The following is an 18,569-nucleotide window of genomic DNA, read 5'->3' as shown; positions in this document are numbered from 1 at the left end:
TGGGCTTGCCCAGTCAAGGCACATATGGGAGTTGAAGCTTCCTGCTCCTCCCATCCTCTCTCTCTGTCTCTCTCTCTCTCCCCCCTAAAATGAATGAATAAATAAATAAAAATAATTAAAAAAAAAAAAAAGAATGTCAACTGAGCTAATGCTTTTTGCTTTTTGCCTTTGCAATCTTGGCATCCTAGCTCAGACCTGATTATTTTCAATCTTTTTATTTTTATTTATTTATTTATTTATTTTTCTTTTTCTGAAGCTGGAAACGGGGAGAGACAGTCAGACAGACTCCCGCATGCACCCGACCAGGATCCACCCAGCACGCCCACCAGGGGGCGATGCTCTGCCCCTCCGGGGCATCGCTCTGTTGCAACCAGAGCCACTCTAGCACCTGGGGCAGAGGGCAAGGAGCCATCCCCAGCGCCCGGGCCATCTTTTGCTCCAATGGAGCCTCGCTGTGGGAGGGGTAGAGAGAGACAGAGAGGAAGGAGAGGGGGAGGGGTGGAGAAGCAGATGGGCGCTTCTCCTGTGTGCCCTGGCTGGGAATCGAACCCGGAACTTCTGCACGCCAGGCTGACGCTCTACCACTGAGCCAACCGGCCAGGGCCTATTTTCAATCTTTATAATCGGCAATCTGGTTAACAAAAAGTCTATTACCTTTATTGTTTTTTAAAATTTGTATTTATTTGATAAGTTGAAAATTTTTTATATGGCTGTTGGCCATTTATATTTCTTTTGAGACTATACAGTTTTTTAAGAATAGTCCATCCATGTATGTTATTCATTTACTCTTTTCTTTTTTTAATTTTTTACAGACAGAGAATGAGTCAGAGAGAGGGATAGACAGGGACAGACAGACAAGAACGGAGAGAGATGAGAAGCATCAATCCTTAGTTTTTCACTGCGCATTGCAACACCTTAGTTGTTCATTGATTGCTTTCTCATATGTGCCTTGACCGTGGGCCTTCAGCAGACTGAGTAGCCCCTTGCTGGAGCCAGCGACCTTGGGTTCAAGCTGGTGGGCTTTTGCTCAAACCAAATGAGCCTGCACTCAAGCTGGCGACCTCGGGGTCTCGAACCTGGGTCCTTTGCATCCCAGTCCAATGCTCTATCCACTGCGCCACAGCCTGGTCAGGCTCATTTACCCTTTTTAAAAGGTTTTTCTTCTTCCCGTATGCTGCCTGAAGCAACCTCTGAAAATGGTTCACTATTCACTTGACCCAGAGAACTCCCCCACAATCATGCAAATCAAGAAGTTCAAATCTTCATGTTCACTTTAAGAACATTCGAGAAACTGCCCAGGCCATCACTGGTATTCATATCTGAAAAGCCACCAAGTATCTGAAGGATGTCACTTTACAGAAGCAATTCTGTGTGCCATTCCATCATTACAATGGCAAAGTTGGTAGGTGGTGTCCAGGCCAAACAGTGGGGCTGGATGCAGGGTCAATGGCCCAAAATGACAGCTCAATTTTTGCTGCATGTTTAAAAATGCTGAGTAATGCTGACATTAAGAGATTATACGTAGATTACCTGGTCCTTGAGCACATCCAGGTGAACAAAACTCCCAAATTGTGGTGTAGAAATTACAGTGCTCATGGGTGGATTAACCTACACACGAGCTCTCCCTGCCCCATTGAGATGGTCCTCACTGAACAAGAGCTGATGATTGTCCCTAAGTCGGAAGAGGAGGCTGCACAGATGAAAATGATAGCCCAGAAAACACTGACGAAATAAAAACTTATGGCCCAGGAGTAAATACAATATAAGATAAATGTTAATGAAAGTATCAAAAAAGTTTTTCTTACTATTATTACTTGTTTAGATTTTTTGAATTTATTTATTCATTTTAGAGAGGAGAGAGAGAGAAACAGAGAGGAGAGAGAGACGAGGGAAGAGCTGGAAGCGTCAACTCCCATATGTGCCTTGACCAGGCAAGCCCTGGGTTTCGAACCGGCGACCTCAGCATTTCCAGGTCGACGCTTTATCCACTGCGCCACCACAGGTCAGGCTACTTGTTTAGATTTTATTTATTCATTTTTAGAGAGAGAAACAGAAAGAGAGAGAGAGAGAAGGGGGGAGGGGCAGGAAGCATCAACTCTCATATGTGCTTTGACCAGGCAAGCCCAGGGTTTCCAACTGGTGACTTCAGCTTTCCAGGTCGACGCTTTATCCACTGCGCCACCACAGGTCAAGCTTTCTGATTAATATTACCAAAGTATTCCATTTTTGTTGTTAAAACATTTGTATCAGTTGAAAAAGTCACCCAGGATCTAGTAACCCAGAGATAACTAATGCTAACAGTTTTGAGTTAGGACTTTTTCTATGTACATGTGCGTGCATATGTAGATACATGCATTGCACAAGTGGACCCTTACACAGATACTAGTTTTACACATATTTTTTTTTTAAAGATTTTATTTATTCATTATAGAGAGGGGAGAGAGAGAGAGAGAGAGAAGGGGGGAGGAGCAGAAAGCATCAACTCCCGTATGTGCCTTGACCAGGCAAGCCCAGGGTTTTGAACTGGCAACCTCAGCGTTTCCAGATTGACACTTTATCCACTGTGCCACCACAGGCCAGGCATTTTACACATATTTGTGAACATCTCAGCTTGCTGATCAATATGTACTTACATCATTTGTAATGATCCACTATAGATGAATGTCCCATTTTTCCAACTTTTTTTTTTTTTAATTTTTTATTTATTCATTTTAGAGAGGAGAGGGAGAGACAGAGAGAGAGAAGGGGGGAGGAGCTGGAAGCATCAACTCCCGTATGTGCCTTGAGCAGGCAAGCCCAGGGTTTTGAACCGGCGACCTCAGCATTTCCAGGTCGACGCTTTATCCACTGCGCCACCACAGGTCAGGCCCATTTTTCCAACTTTTATTATTATTTTATTTATTCATTTTTAGAGAGGGGAGAGAGAGAGAGAGAGAGAGAGAGAGAGGAGGGAGGAGCAGGAAGCATCAACTCCCATATATGCCTTGACCAGACAAGTGCAGGGTTTTGAACCGGCGACCTCAGTGTTCCCAGGTCGACGCTTTACATTTTTCCAACTTTTTAAAATAATTTCCATTGTTTATTGAGCATCATCAATTTTATTTTATTGGTTTTTGTATTTATTCATTTTGGAAAGGAGAGAGAGAGGGAGAGGGAGAGGGAGAGGGAGAGGGAGAGGGAGAGAGAGAAGGGGGGAGGAGTAGGAAGCATCAACTCCCATATGTGCCTTGACCGGGCAACCCCAGGGCTTCGAACCAATGACCTCAGCTTTCCAGGTCCACACTTTATCCACTGTGCCACCACAGTCAGGCCTTCATTTTTCCAACTCTTGGCCATTTAGTTAGTAAATCTTTATGCCTGTGTCCAATTCTTTTACTAGAGGAATCAGATTCAAATGATTTGAACATATTATTATTTTTTTTTTTATCATTTTTCTGAAGCTGGAAACAGGGAGAGACAGTCAGACAGACTCCCGCATGCGCCCGACCGGGATTCACCCGGCACGCCCACCAGGGGCGACGCTCTGCCCACCAGGGGGCGATGCTCTGCCCATCCTGGGCGTCGCCATATTGCGACCAGAGCCACTCTAGCGCCTGAGGCAGAGGCCACAGAGCCATCCCCAGCGCCCGGGCCATCTTTGCTCCAATGGAGCCTTGGCTGCGGGAGGGGAAGAGAGAGACAGAGAGGAAAGTGCGGCGGAGGGGTGGAGAAGCAAATGGGCGCTTCTCCTATGTGCCCTGGCCGGGAATCGAACCCGGGTCCTCCGCACGCTAGGCCGACGCTCTACCGCTGAGCCAACCGGCCAGGGCTGAACATATTTATTAACATCAATTCTTTGGTCTATTATATTGTAGCAGCTCCGCCAGTTATTTCTTTAAACTTTATTTATTCTAAGATATTGTTAGTTTTATATTTTTAGTAGTAAAATTCTTGTATTAATTGGTTTTTATGTATTAAACCAGCCTCGCATTCTGAAGATAAAGTCCACTTGGTTGTGGTATGTTTTAATGTTTTTGGTATCAGGGTTACATTGAACTAAAAAAATGTTAAGCTCTGAAAAAATTATTCTAAAATTATTCACAAATAACTTTATGGGGTCCCTTATCCCAGCTCCCCTCCCTCCCCAATCTGTCTAGAATGTTCCAGTTTTCTAGGACTGTCCCTTTCTATCCTCTGACTAGATATCTGGGGCTTTGATGACCACCCCCCTATGGCTGTGCTCACATCCAAGGCTAAACAATGAGTTTTCCTCTGGAGGGAGAAATATGGCCAACTATCAGTCTGGTACCTCATTTGTGATCTCCAATCTGTCTGCCACTAATTATATTTCAGAGTCCTCAAGTTGCAGCTTTAAGCATTTTATTCAGATTTTAGAGTTGCATTAAGGAGACAGAGGACAGAGGGCGTTTACTTCATCTTCTCCAGAGCTGAAACTCAATGAGTTTCAATTAGTAATTTAGTTGCATCTCCGTTTCCACTTTACCATATATTAACCTCTCTCTTTTTCATCTTTTTGGATGCACACTAAGATTTCATGAAAAGAAAAAATATTGAAGAACGTAAACAAGAATTTGCCATCTAGAAAGTCATATTCCTTTGTTCTCCTCGACTCCACAGCCTTTATCTTTTACCTCTTTCTCTTCAGTCTAATGAAAGAGCAGACGGGACAAGCAGGCTGCTCTAATGTTACAATGAGATTTTCAGGAGATTGATTTTGGCCTCTATGCCGAAATAAAGGATTCCCTAAAGGCTGTAATTTGCTTAAATTTCAGGCCTTCTTTCTGACATTTCTCTGGAAACAATGAAAAAGAAGTACAAGTTTCTTTATGATTGCCCTTTACATTAAATGGGAGTAATATCAAGTGTACCAGGGTAGGAACACATGATCACGAACTGAAGAATTTTGGAACTGAAAGTAATTTTAGATTCTCTGTGCTTCAGTTTAACAAATGTAGTCACACACTAAAATTGGGCGAGTCCATAGGTAAAATGGCTGGCAACTGAGATGTAATGAAATGAAATGCTCAGAGCCAGCCTGGTAGGCTAAATCAGGAACAACAAAGAGGCTTTGTCACTAGGAAGCGGCCATTATGCTGTTTTAGTTAATTATTACCAAATTGTAACACGTGCCCTGTGTCATCAGATCTTCCAATTTTTCATGGGAAGTCAAATTAGGATTTTTGTGTGAAATATTTAATATTGGCTCAAAGTTTCTAACAGTGCTTGGGCCAAACAACACAGGGCTATATCCTGGATATAGTATGTAAGACATCCTTTCTGACTTCTGGCGCAGGTAAAGTTTAAAACACAGAGCAAAATATAAAATAAAATGCAGAGCAAAGGAGATAGGATTCCCTTTTTTCCCCAATCCTTATTTAACCATTGACCTTAGAAAGAGATACAGCTTTGTAAGTTCTTTAGAATAAAGGGGGATGAGAAAGGCCAATGGGTAGGCCTTTGGAGTAGACCCAAACTGGGATTTTTTTTTTTTTTTGCATTTTCTTTTCTGAAGCTGGAAACAGGGAGAGACAGTCAGACAGGCTCCCGCATGTGCCCGACCGGGATCCACCCGGCACGCCCACCATGGGGCGAAGCTCTGCCCACCAGGGGGCGATGCTCTGCCCATCCTGGGCGTCGCCATGTTGCGACCAGAGCCACTCTAGCGCCTGGGGCAGAGGCCACAGAGCCATCCCCAGCGCCCAGGCCATCTTTGCTCCAATGGAGCCTTGGCTGCGGGAGGGGAAGAGAGAGAGACAGAGAGGAAGGCGCAGCGGAGGGGTGGAGAAGCAAATGGGCACTTCTCCTATGTTCCCTGGCCGGGAATCGAACCCGGGTCCTCCGCACGCTAGGCCGACGCTCTACCGCTGAGCCAACCAGCCAGGGCCAAACTGGGATATTTACAATCTGTTTGCATGCCATGTCTTGAGCACTTAAATTCTACAGAAAGAGGATTGGCTGAAAACACATCTATAAGAGGTACATAGCATAAAGATTAAAAGCTTAGGCTTTGAAGTCAACAGAACTCGCCAAGTATGTAGCTTTCTGACGATCTGACCCAATTCAAGACTATATCATTCAAATGGTCTTTTATTATAGCAAGTTACTTAACCTGAAATGCTGACAAGGTGATGTGTATGTAATAAATACCCACCCATGTGCAATGATGTGAAGATGAACTAATATACACTGTTTAGCACAGTTATGTGGAGTCACGGGAGGGGGGGTGTTTTGAGCAGCAGTAACATGATCAAACATGCTGTAGGAGGACTAACCTAGGGTTTGTAGGCTGAATAGGGTAGATACTGGAGGCAGAAAGAAATAAACAAGACTGGAGTTTGGATAGAGACAATGTTTGGAAATAATTTTAACAAAGGTAGTAGTATCTAAAACTTGGAAGATGAATGACATAATAGCATGAACTTAGAAGATGTTGATGACAAAAGCATGGGAAGTGCCACTTAGAAGCAGCAGCGGCAGCAATGTTCAGAGAGAAGAAAAAACCCCACAAGAACTTCAGTGCCATGGAAAACAAGGGAAAAGTTAAGAAGGTATGTATAGCAAAATCGGCACCTATTTTTCCAAAATCTTATTTTGGATGCCATGAAATAATTCTTACCAACTTTGAGGCAATTGGTTATTTGAATCTTATTCAAGTGACCTTTAACAGGTACATGAACTAATACTATAATAGCATCTTAACCTTGGAAAAGATCCCGTCACCTTATATACTTTCATATTTAATGCCAGGACATTAACCAAAATCTTACACAGGTGGTTAGAATTATGAACATGGGCAACTTCTTCATTAAGTGACCTCCATCCATTTTATTGTTGCAGTTACCATTTTAAAAAAGCTGTTTTTTCAATGGACTTTCCCCCCCATAACTATTCATTTAAGATACAATCCATTCTCCCACATTATGTCTTGTCCTTCCTGTTCTGTAATTCCAACTACACAATATAGTTTCAAACAAATTCACTACACTGGTCATGCTCTTTTGAGTATCACTTAAAAACTAATGCCCAGTACTGAACACCATACTCCAGAAATGGTGTGACCAATGCCAAGTGTAAAATATATTACAGTAGTTCCCCCTTATCCATGGGGAGGAAATATTGATACATTCCACAAGCCCTGGTGGATACCTGAAACAGGCTAGTTCCAAACCCTGTATGTGCTATGCTTTTTCTATACATACATACCTACGATAGCTTAACTTATAATTTCAGCAAGGTAAGAAACAATAAAACAATTACAATATCAGAATAGGAGTTATGTGAATGAGGTGTCTCTTTGATAACCAATCTAACCAAAACAGCTAAGTGACCAACAGGCACAGTGTGGATTTACTAGACAAAAGACGATTCATGTCCCTGGTAAAACGTAGAGAGATGGCCTGAGAGTTCATCATGCTACTCAGAACAGTAAACAACTTAAAACTTATGACTATTTCTGGGATTTCCCATTTAATATTTTTGGGCCACAGCTGACCATAAATAACAATCTGTGGAAAATGATACCGTGGATAAGGGGGTTGCAGAACTGTTTCTCTCATTTTGGCATCATGCAGATAAAGGACACAAGAAAGCTCCTGTTAGTAGGGTTCCAATACTAAAATGAGATGATTGCTAATGTAGGTTTTAACTTTCCTCTGACCCCCCCCCCCATACATGAACAAGACAGGACTTCTGCTTTTGCCTGCATTATATTGCACACTAAAGTGCACTGAAATACAGTTCCTTCTTTTTAAACAGTGCATAGCAAAAGTCAAATAAATGAAAATACCCTCGACTTTTCCTCATCAGGATCCTGTGATACTGCATTACCCTGCATGTTTAATATAGAGCCTGCACTGATCCAAGCCATAGGTATGTTCTCTTTTCCCTTTCTTCGTCTGAACTTTTTAAAGATTTGTTATTGATATATTTTAGTTATATATATTTATATCAATAAAAAATATATATTTTAGAGGAGCAGGAAGCATCAACTCATAGTAGTTGCTTGTCATGTGTCTTGACTGGGCAAGCCTGGGGCTTCAAACCTGTGACCTCAGCATTCCCGGTTGACACTTTATCTACTGCGCCACCACAGGTCTGGTTAAACTCCTTAATATTCATGTATTTTAAGTGATTAGTCAGCTAAGATTGATTTAATTCTCTAGTCTGGGGTTATATTAGGATAGGTGGATATAGTGGCTTTGTATTTAATATGAGACCAGTTTTTAAGTATTGTTCAAAATCATTACACAGGCATTGAAAGACTAAAATTGCTTACAGCTAATTGCTCAGTGGCCCTGACTGGCTACTCGGTGGTAGAGCGTTGGCCCGGCATGTGGATGTCCTGGGTCCTATTCCCAGCCAGGGCACATAAGAGAAGCACCCACCTGCTTCTTCACCCTTACCCCTCTCCTTTCTCTCTATCTCTTCCCCTCCCGCAGCCAAGGCTCCTTTGGAGCAAAGTTGGCCTGGGCGCTGAGGATGGCTCTGTGGCCTCTGCCTCAGGTGTTAGAATGGGTTCGAATGCAATGGAGCCAAGCCCCAAATGGGCCGAGTATCAACCCCTAGTAGGTATGTCAGGTGGACCCTGGTCAGGCGCATGCGAGTCTGTGTCTTTGCCTTCCAGCTTCTCACTTCAGGAAAATACAATCAAACACAACTTTTTAGAGAATGCAGATACAGTATTATGATTTGCTGAATATTCCAATTATTGCTACATATATTGTATGGCTGATAAAACTTTTAATATTAAATTAAAATATAATTTGTTTTTGGAGTACATTACATTCCCTGCTATAAAGAATGTTTATTAAAGCATAATCCATGTACCACTTGCATCAGAACCACCTATAACTAAAGAAAAATCTAATTTGGAATGATCCTATAGTGCTTGTTAAAAGTGCTGTTTCTCTGTGTTCCCTGATATGGAACAATTTCCCAAGATTCCAAGATACAGTAAATGGAAAAAGGCAACATGCAGCACAATGTGCACAGACATGCACAGAATATACAAACAGGCAGCACTGACTGCCTCTGGAGGAGCCAAGGCAAGGGGAAGCAGGAGACCTTTTATGCTATATGCTCCATTATACCTTTTGACTGTCAAGTGTATAAGTGCTTAAGAGAAAGCCATCTTAAAAGTACATTCTCAGGCTTATTCTGGACCTCCTCGGTCAGAATCAGTGGAATTAGGATTTAGAAATCTTAATTTTTAAAATGTTCTCCAGAGAACTCTCATAAACAGTGAGTGATATCTGAGACCACTCTATGAACATTATCTTTCTACGGTACTATGAAGTTTTCCCTTTCTTGGGAATGTATAAAAAAATTAGCTCTATTAAATTCAGTATAAAAATGGTGTTTCTATTAAATGAACCATTTATAACTTAAATTTATAAAGAACAAAGCATGACTATGAAAAACAGAAATCTGCTTTTTGTCAATAAGCAGAAAAATGATTTACAATACTGTTGACTTAAAAAAATCAGGTATGTTTTGCTAGGCTGTTAATGTAATTTTGAACTTTTAATTCAAGCTTATTCAAAAAAATAGAAAAACAGTAGGAGTGAAGACAGAATTCTAATTTGCAATACATTATGTAATTGGGGGTGGGTGAGACATCAATTTATTCTATTTGGTATTATTAAATTACTGTAACATAAGTATACACTAATAACAGGGAAATCAGCCTGAGATGCAGAGAATAACAGACAAGTAAATTAGTTGTTACAACAATTCAGGAATATATCAGCAGGGTGTTAATGCTGCTTTTGACTGGAGGGCTTAGTTTTCTTTAAAAATTGTCACAACAAAAAAAACAGAAATACTGAAACAATTATTTTAGTAAATAATTTAAATGGTGTTAACTGTATATATGGATCAAGACACCTAAACCAAATGCAAGTTCTTGAAACACATAACATAATATTTCTAAAAAATAATTGCAAGATAATGAGAGCAGTAGGGCCAAGTGCTGAGCATGAATGTTGAAACCTCTCAATTTCAACTCTGTGTAACTTAAACTGAGTATGATCTTTAAGTAGCTATTCTGGACTTCAATTGCCTCATCTGAAAACTAAGGAACATAGCATCTTATTTATTGAGTTTTTTTTTTTTAGAAATTTTTAAATTTTATTGATTTTTAGAGAGGAAGAGACAGAGACAAAGAACATTAATCCGCTGTCCCACTATTTATGCATTCATTGCTTGACTCCTCTATGTGTGCTGACTAGGCATCAAACCTGCAACCTCAGCATGTCGGGACGACGCTCTCACCAACTGAGCTACCAGGCCAGGGCCTCAGAATATTTTAAACAGAAAAATATGTAAAAAGACCAAGCATGGTGTCTGTCATTAGTGTGTGATTAAATTTCAGTTCTTTTCTTCTCTATTAAGAGAACTGTTAAAAACAAAATTCCAAAATTTTACTGGGTGTCTAGAATAATTAAAAGAATAAAATGAGACTCAGAAATATTAAAATATAAAAAGGAAAAGGTTTGCCCAAGTTACATAGATAGTATGTTAACAATTTTGGAAGAATTATCTCCCAAAGTCTCCTGGACCTCTAAGAGTTCAGGTGCAAATTCTAACTCAAGAAAGAAAATGAATCCAGTATTGAAAATTATAAAAAATTTTGGAAATCATGTGCTTAGGCAACAAACATTTGTCAGGAATAACAAGATGTAAGTACCCAATACGTTTGAACATGGTTTTACTAAATAAAGCATGAGTCATTTCAAAGCAAAAGTAGTTTATGATATCAATTCTAACATATAATACATTTAAGTCACTATATGAATTTAAGTTTTTATTTGTGTATTTCACTGTAGTGCTGTGACAACAAAATGACATCTGTGTATCAAAGCATACACACATCAACAGTAAGATGTAACTTTACATTACACCACTGCTAGAATATTTAGCTTTTTGTAGGACACATAAGCATGTAAGATGGCCACACCAAATAATTTTCTGTTTTTTTCCCTTAGATAATCTTAATTTTTATCAGTAATACTTTATCAACCTCACTGTTAATAGAACTGTAAATTATCTGGGTGATAGGGAATTGGGGCAGGGGAAGAAATCATTCAACTGTATTATACTATAATAGTTGCTAGAGTAATCTCACACACACCAATAAGGAACTGTCATCATAATTAAGGGCTAGTTACCGTTGTTAGTTGCACAATGATAAAGTTCTCTTCAAAATATTGGTTAGCCCATTTATAGTATGAAAAACACCCTTTCCACTTATGCAGAAGAAAAAAATATTCAGAAAGTTATTTTTGGCCTTGCTATGTCAAAAAGTCAACTGTACAAAGATCTACGTGTCAAACCTAAAATTATAATTTTAAAAGTCTATTAAAAACAAAAATGTCATGCATTTTTATTAATTATGCAGAGGCTTTAAAACTGTTGCAAGACCATATAATATATATTAGTTTTTATATTGCTACTGCACAACTAACAGCAAACCTGATTAGATTAACAGAAATCTGGCTTAATTACTAGCCTTTATATATCATACTAGGGAGACAAATGCCACAAGGCCTGCAGAAATATTCAGTTCTGAGCACTTCAATGGCAGGATAACTTGTGTTATAATCCATCACACACAGAATAACAAAAGAAAAGAATTCTGCAGTCTCACATTACAAAAAAAAATGTACTGCTGTAAAATATTAAGGAGTAAAAGATATCATCTATAATACAAATAACTAGTGTCAAAAAACAAACAAAACCTCTAAATAAAAACCTTGAAATACATAGCAACTGAAGCACAAAACTGCATTAAATACAGTAAAGGTTTAATAAGACTGGTTAATAAAAGACACAAAAATAGGGGAACTAGGGAAACCAGTAAATAAAAACAAAATCACGGGGGAAAAAATCTGACCCATTGTTTTGCCCCTAGGTGGAGCACAATTTCTGGAGGGTGTCTTTCCACTCATATAATACCTAACACTATACATGAATATTTTAATTTCACAGAAAAACTTGGGTTCTCCAATGAAATTCTTGATAAATTTTTTGAAGTAGACGATATTATGAATAAAAGAACGGCCAATAAATGGGCACCTATTGTTTTTAACACTGCAGATTTACAGAAACTTTTTAAAAGTTATCATAATCTTTTTTGTCTTTTTTCCCCTCAGCTTCAAATCCATCAACTCCATCGCTATCCCTTCTTCGTTTCCTGTTGTTGTGGATGTTGAAACGCTGGCTCATTTGGGGTAATGGATCCATGCCTAGAACTTTGTGGATCTGGCGGAATGCAAGGAGTCTCAATGCAAACTGTAACAAAAAGAGTCAGAAGGTAGTTAATTTTAAAAAAACAAAATAATAATCCTTATTGTTTATGCCCTTTATGTAAAAAAGCCTATTCTTAACAAAACAAATACCTTTAACAATATTAGTTTTATAACTGAAATACTCCATATGTTGTGTGGTTTTTATTTTCAGGCTTTTCTGTGTGCATGTTAATTTGATTTTTTTTTTTTTTTTTTTTTTTTTTTTACAGAGACAGAGAGTGAGTCAGAGAGAGGGATAGACAGGGACGGACAGAGATGAGAAGCATCAATCATTAGTTTTTCATTGCGCGTTGCAACACCTTAGTTGTTCATTGATTGCTTTCTCCTATGTGCCTTGACCGCAGGCCTTCAGCAGACCGAGTAAACCGAGAAACCCAAGACCTTGGGTTCAAGCTGGTGGGCTTTAACTCAAACCAGATAAGCCCGCACTCAAGCTGGCGACCTTGGGGTCTCGAAACCTGGGTCCTCTGCATCCCAGTCCGACGTTCTATCCACTGCACCACCGTCTGGTCAGGCTAATTTGATTTTTTAAAATGTAAGTTAAAAAAAAAATCTTTAAACAATTTAGCATTATGTTCATTAAAAAAACAAAACAAAAACAAAAAAACAAAACCCCTGAGCCTGACCAGGCAGTGGCTCAGTGAATAGAGCGACAGACCAGGATGGAGAGGACCCAGGTTTGAAACCTAGAGGTTGCAGGAGTGAGCGTAGGCTCATCTGGTTTGAGCAAGGCTCACCAGCTTGAGCCCTAGGTTGCTGGCTTGAGCAAGGGGTCACTCGGTCTGCTGTAGCCTCCTGGTTACGGCACATATGAGAAAGCAATCAATGAACTAAGGTGCCGCAAAGAAGAACTGATGCTTCTCATCTCTCTCCCTTCCTGTCTGTCCCTCTCTCTGTCTTTCACTGTCTGTCCCTCTCTGTCTCTGTCACAAAAATACCTGAAACAATATACATCAAAAGAAGAGTGTCTCATTCATTGAGTGAAGCCCTCTTTGGGTCACACAGTCACGTCTTCCCACTGTGGATGTCCATGTGTGCAGGCTCAGCACCAGTGGCACATGCACACACACATATATATACATCCCCAGATTTACAGAGAGAATCGCACTTCTTCAACTTGTCACTTCATGAACTAAAAAAAGATTTTCACTAAATGACTATGCATACACAGAAATTTGTTAGGCAACAATGCCACAAGATTCCATAAAATCTTGAAACTAGAGGGACTTCTGAGACATAATTTAATCTATTCCTCAAATTTCTGGGAAAATATATCCCTTAAACTAATTTACAGAGATTTTATAGTTTCTTGGTTAAATGGCAACTTTAACTACATGGTTATAAACTCCAGTATAATTAATTAGCCTTTTTAAATTAAAAAAATATTTTATTTATTCATTTCAGAGAGAAGAGAGAGAGAGAGAGAGAGAGAGAGAGAGAGAGAGAGAGAAGGCAGGAGAGTGGGAAGCATCAACTCCCAAAAGCGCCTTGACCAGGCAAGCCCTCAGTTTAAAACTGGTGACCTCAACACATTGTCCACTGTGCAACCACAGGTCACGCCTTTTTTTTTTTTTTTTTAAAGATTTTATTTCTTAGCCTATTCTTTGAGCTATAGGTAACATAAGATCCATCTGCCCTGTCAATCACTAATCTACTTTTTTGTCTCTATAGATGTGCCTACTATGGACATTTTACATAAAGGGATTCATATGGCTTTTTGTGTCTGGCTCCTATCACTCAGCATGAGGTTTTCAAGGTCCATCCATACTCTAGTATGTATTAATAACTCCCCCCCCTTTTTAAAGATTTAATTCATTGATTTTATAGGGGGGGTGATGAGAAGTAATTGCTTCATTCCAGCTGTTCACTGGTTGCTTGTTGTATGTGCTTTGACTGGGCAAGTCCAAGGTTTCCAATGAGTGAACTCAGCGTTCCAGGTCGGCACTCTATCTACTGCATCACCACAGGCCAAGCTAATACATTTCTTTCAATGGCTGTAATAGTCTAGTGTGTGAAAATATCATATTTGTTTATCCAACCATTCATCAACTGATGAACATTTGGGATATATCCACCTTTTGGCAATTATACATAATGTGATGTACATTCATATACAAGTTTTTGTGTGGACTTGTTTTGAGTTCTCTTGGGTATAGACGTAGGAGTCAAAACTGTTATTCAAAAATGGTTGCTGTGTAGACTATTTTTAACCCTGTATTTTCTTTGGCCGAGAGAGTACATTTAGTACATTTCTGGAATCAAAAAAAGGAAAAGTTATAAGCCATTTTTGTTTTATTAATTTTAGTAAGAGAGAGACAGGAACATCGAGCTGCTCCTATATGTGCTCTGACTGGGGATCAAATTGACAACTTCTGTGCTTCGGGATGATGCTCTAACCAACTGAGCTATCATCTAGCCAGCACATTTCGAACAATGTTTTCATTTATTCATTAGGTTCATGTATTTTTTCCTTTTCCAAAATTTTTCTTCTAATAAGATTGAAAGGATAATAATAATACTAATAATAGCTGACATAGAGCAGGACAGTGCAGGGTCAGGAAAAAAGGTGATTCAGGCCCTGGCCAGTTGGCTCAGTGGTGGAGCATTGGCCTGGCGTGCGGAAGTCCTGGGTTTGATTCCCGGCCAGGGCACACAGGAGAGGCACCCATCTGCTTCTCCACCCCTTCCCCTCTCCTTCCTCTCTGTCTCTCTCTTCCCCTCCCGCAGCAGAGGCTCCACTGGAGCAAGAGATGGCCCAGGCGCTGGGGATGGCTCCTTGGCCTCTGCCCCAGGCGCTAGAGTGGCTCTGGTCGCGACAGAGCATCGCCCCTTGGTGGGCGTGCCGGGTGGATCCCAGTCGGGCGCATGCGGGAGTCTGTCTGACTGCCTCCCTGTTTCCAGCTTCAGAAAAAAAAAAAAAAAAAAAAAGTGATTCATTGTTTCATTGTACATACAGTGTTGGAGAAGAGATCTATAAATACCTTGGACCATCAGAAAGACAAATAAGTGGGCTCTAGAACAAATTAAGCCTGAAACACTGCTGGAGGCAAAAAATGACAACTGAAGTTGTCTTTCTTTGGGCACATTAGAAGGTAGCAAGAAAAGAGAAAGACCAAATAAGAGATGGATTGATCCTATGAAAGAATTCACAGGCATGAGTCCACAGAAGCTGAGCAAGGCTGCTAAGGACAGGACATTGTGGATGTCACTCATTCATACGGTCATGAGGAATCAGCGTTGACTCAACAGCATATAACACACATATTAGTTACAAATATTAATCCTCCCAACAATTCTGCTTGAGACAGATACTGCTTTTATCCCTATTTTACAGATGAGATGACAAAGCTGGTATTCAAACCCAGGGAGTCTGACTCCAGAGCCCGTACTTTTAATTACTATATTACACAGCCTTTCCAAAGGTAGAAGAGGTTAAATTATAATAATTCCCATAAACCAGATAACACATCACTTTTGTACAACCAGAAATACAATTTCTCTACTAATCTTGATATATAACCTAATACTCATATTAAATAACACTTTATTTTATTTTTATATTAATATAATACACTTAATCACACACATATAATTAAAATAATAAAATTTATGATTATATTAATAAAATCTAGTTTAAATTGTAGTCCACTTTAAGGACTTACTTATTAAAGAAGCAGAAGAATGAATACTATACAGAATTTCATCTAAAGGATGAGTATAAAAAAACAAAACCTTAAAGGCAGTGACTCAACAAAACTTTGGGATTAGGAACATACTTTTACCTGTGCACTGGATGTGATGTCCTCACGTTGCTGGTCAGTCATTGTTGCCAAAGTATCAAAGGGATCCTTCTCACAAGGATCCAGAAGTCCAGGACTACCTATAATAATCACCATATGAGAAAAAAAATTAGCTTCTTTGTAAAAGAAAAAAGAGTCCTTATTCAATTATCACACACAAACATTAAAAATGAAGTAAAAATTACCTTTAAGAATAATCCCTGAAGAAATGCACTCAAAAACTCTTCTCAGTGCATCTCCAGGGCTCTGAGGACTAGAAGCACTACTGATCGCTTTCTCTACTAGTAACTCCATAGCCTAAAAAGAAAAACATAAAAAAATGTGTTTAAGAGCTTATACAGACCCAACAACACCAGAATGACAAACTACTTAATAAAAATTTAAAAAAAAAAAAAAATTTTTTTTATTTAGAAAATTAAATTCAATGGGGTGATACTGATCAATAAAAGTGGACAGGCCCTGGCCGGTTGGCTCAGTGGTAGAGCATCGGCCTGGCGTGCAGAAGTCCCGGGTTCTATTCCCGGCCAGGGCACACAGGAGAAGTGCCCATCTACTTCTCTACCCCTCCCCCTCTCCTTCTTCTCTGTCTCTCTCTTCCCCTCCTGCAGCCGAGGCTCCATTGAAGCAAAGATGGCCCGGGCGCTGGGGATGGCTCCTTGGCCTCTGCCTCAGGTGCTAAAGTGGCTCTGGTCGCGGCAGAGTGACGCCCCGGAGGGGCACAGCATCGATCCCTGGTGGGCAGATCGTTGCCCCCTGGTGGGCGTGCCGGGTGGATCCTGGTTGGGCGCATGCGGGAGTCTGTCTGACTGTCTCTCCCCATTTCTAGTTTTAGAAAAATACAAAAAAAAAAAAAAAAGTGGACAGGTTTCTATATAGCATCTGATTGGGGCCCCATCACAATGGCCCCCGATTGTATTATGTGCCCATCACCCAAAGTCAAATCAGAACATTAGTATTTTAAAGACTGAAAAGGTTACACAGAACAAACCCAAAAAACAGAAAATAGAAAGTGCATGTAATACAAAAACAAAGTTAAAATAATAAAACAGCAATTAAAGGCCCTGGCCAGTTGGCTCAGTGGTAGAGTGTCGGCCTGGCGTGCGGAAGTCCCGGTTCGATTACCGGCCAGGGCACACAGGGGAAGCGCCCATCTACTTTTCCACCCCTCCCCCTCTCCTTCCTCTCTGTCTCTCTCTTCCCTTCCTGCAGCTGGGGCTCCATGGGAGCAAAGTTTGCCCGGGTGCTGGGGATGGCTCCGTGGCCTCTACCTTGGGCGCTAGAGTGGCTCTGGTCACAACAGAGCGACGCCCCAGATGGGCAGAGCATCGCCCCCTGGTGGGTGTGCCAGGTGGATCCCGGTCGGGCGCATGCGGGAGTCTGTCTGACTGCCTCCCTGTTTCTAGCTTCGGAAAAATAAAACAAACAAACAAACAAACAAACAAAAAACCCCAGCAATTAAAAACAAAATTCATAAGGCAATATAAAATGTACTTGAGATTTTATAATTTATTCTTAATGAAGAAAAATATAGTTTTTTGTTTTTTTTATTAAGTTATTGCTATTCTTTCCTATTAAAATAGAACAATCTTAAAAATTCTTTAGTTATTTAGGGCTCACATACATTTGTTCTTTAATACCTACAGAATGATGATACTAAGGAGTTATAGGAGGCAAATCTTCAAAGTAGAGAAGAATTTTTTTCTTTAAAAACAATGTACTGGTCCTGGCCGGTTGGCTCAGCGGTAGAGTGTCGGCCTGGCATGCGGGGGACCGGGTTCGATTCCCGGCCAGGGCACACAGGAGAAGCGCCCATTTGCTTCTCCACCCCCCCCTTCCTCTCTGTCTCTCTATTCCCCTCCCGCAGTCAAGGCTCCATTGGAGCAAAGATGGCCCGGGCGCTGGGGATGGCTCTTTGGCCTCTGCCCCAGGCGCTAGAGTGGCTCTGGTCGCGGCAGAGCGATGCCCCGGAGGGGCAGAGCAACGCCCCTGGTGGGCATGCCAGGTGGATCCCGGTCGGGCGCATGCGGGAGTCTGTCTGATGGTCTCTCCCCGTTTCCAGCTTCAGAAAAATACAAAAAAACCCAACAACAACAAAAAAACAATGTACTGTTATCTAAATGTTTATTTAATGTACAACTGAACTTTTATTATCCCCAAGGAAAATACAAATTATGCTTTCCATGCACTTGAGACTTAAAAATCTAAACCACTGAATAAAAGATAAAAGTAAAAGTATAGATTCAGGAAGCAGTCAATCCAGGAAGTGCCTATTAGAACATTTGCTTTCATTTAGATTTAAAAACTGAGGTAAGTCTCATAACATTCACTCTTTTAAAGTTTGTACGTCAGTGTTTTTTGGCTCTGGCAAGTTGGCTCAGCAGAAGAGCGTCGGCCTGATGTATGGATGTTTTGGATTCAATTCCCAGTCAGGGCACACAGAAGAAGCGACCATCTGCTTCTC

General features: G+C 40.5%; 1 protein-coding gene across 2 annotated transcripts in view; it reads right to left on the bottom strand.

Annotated features, from left to right (window-relative positions):
* Positions 1-10,791: 10,791 nt before the first annotated feature.
* The window catches only part of ZFR (zinc finger RNA binding protein), an 87,074-nt gene continuing 79,296 nt past the window's right edge, over positions 10,792-18,569 (bottom strand). For both annotated transcript variants that reach the window (XM_066373778.1, XM_066373787.1), the window contains 3 exons: positions 16,294-16,405; positions 16,091-16,188; positions 10,792-12,291 (listed from right to left, as the gene is read on the bottom strand). In XM_066373778.1, the coding sequence (XP_066229875.1) occupies positions 12,112-12,291; positions 16,091-16,188; positions 16,294-16,405 (390 nt within the window). In that variant the 3' untranslated portion in view covers positions 10,792-12,111. The remainder of the gene's footprint in view (positions 12,292-16,090; positions 16,189-16,293; positions 16,406-18,569) is intronic.

The sequence above is a fragment of the Saccopteryx leptura genome, chromosome 1, assembly GCF_036850995.1.
Source record: "Saccopteryx leptura isolate mSacLep1 chromosome 1, mSacLep1_pri_phased_curated, whole genome shotgun sequence".
In the NCBI taxonomy this organism is placed as follows: Eukaryota; Metazoa; Chordata; class Mammalia; order Chiroptera; family Emballonuridae; genus Saccopteryx; species Saccopteryx leptura.
This window is presented reverse-complemented; position numbering and strand designations above follow the sequence as displayed.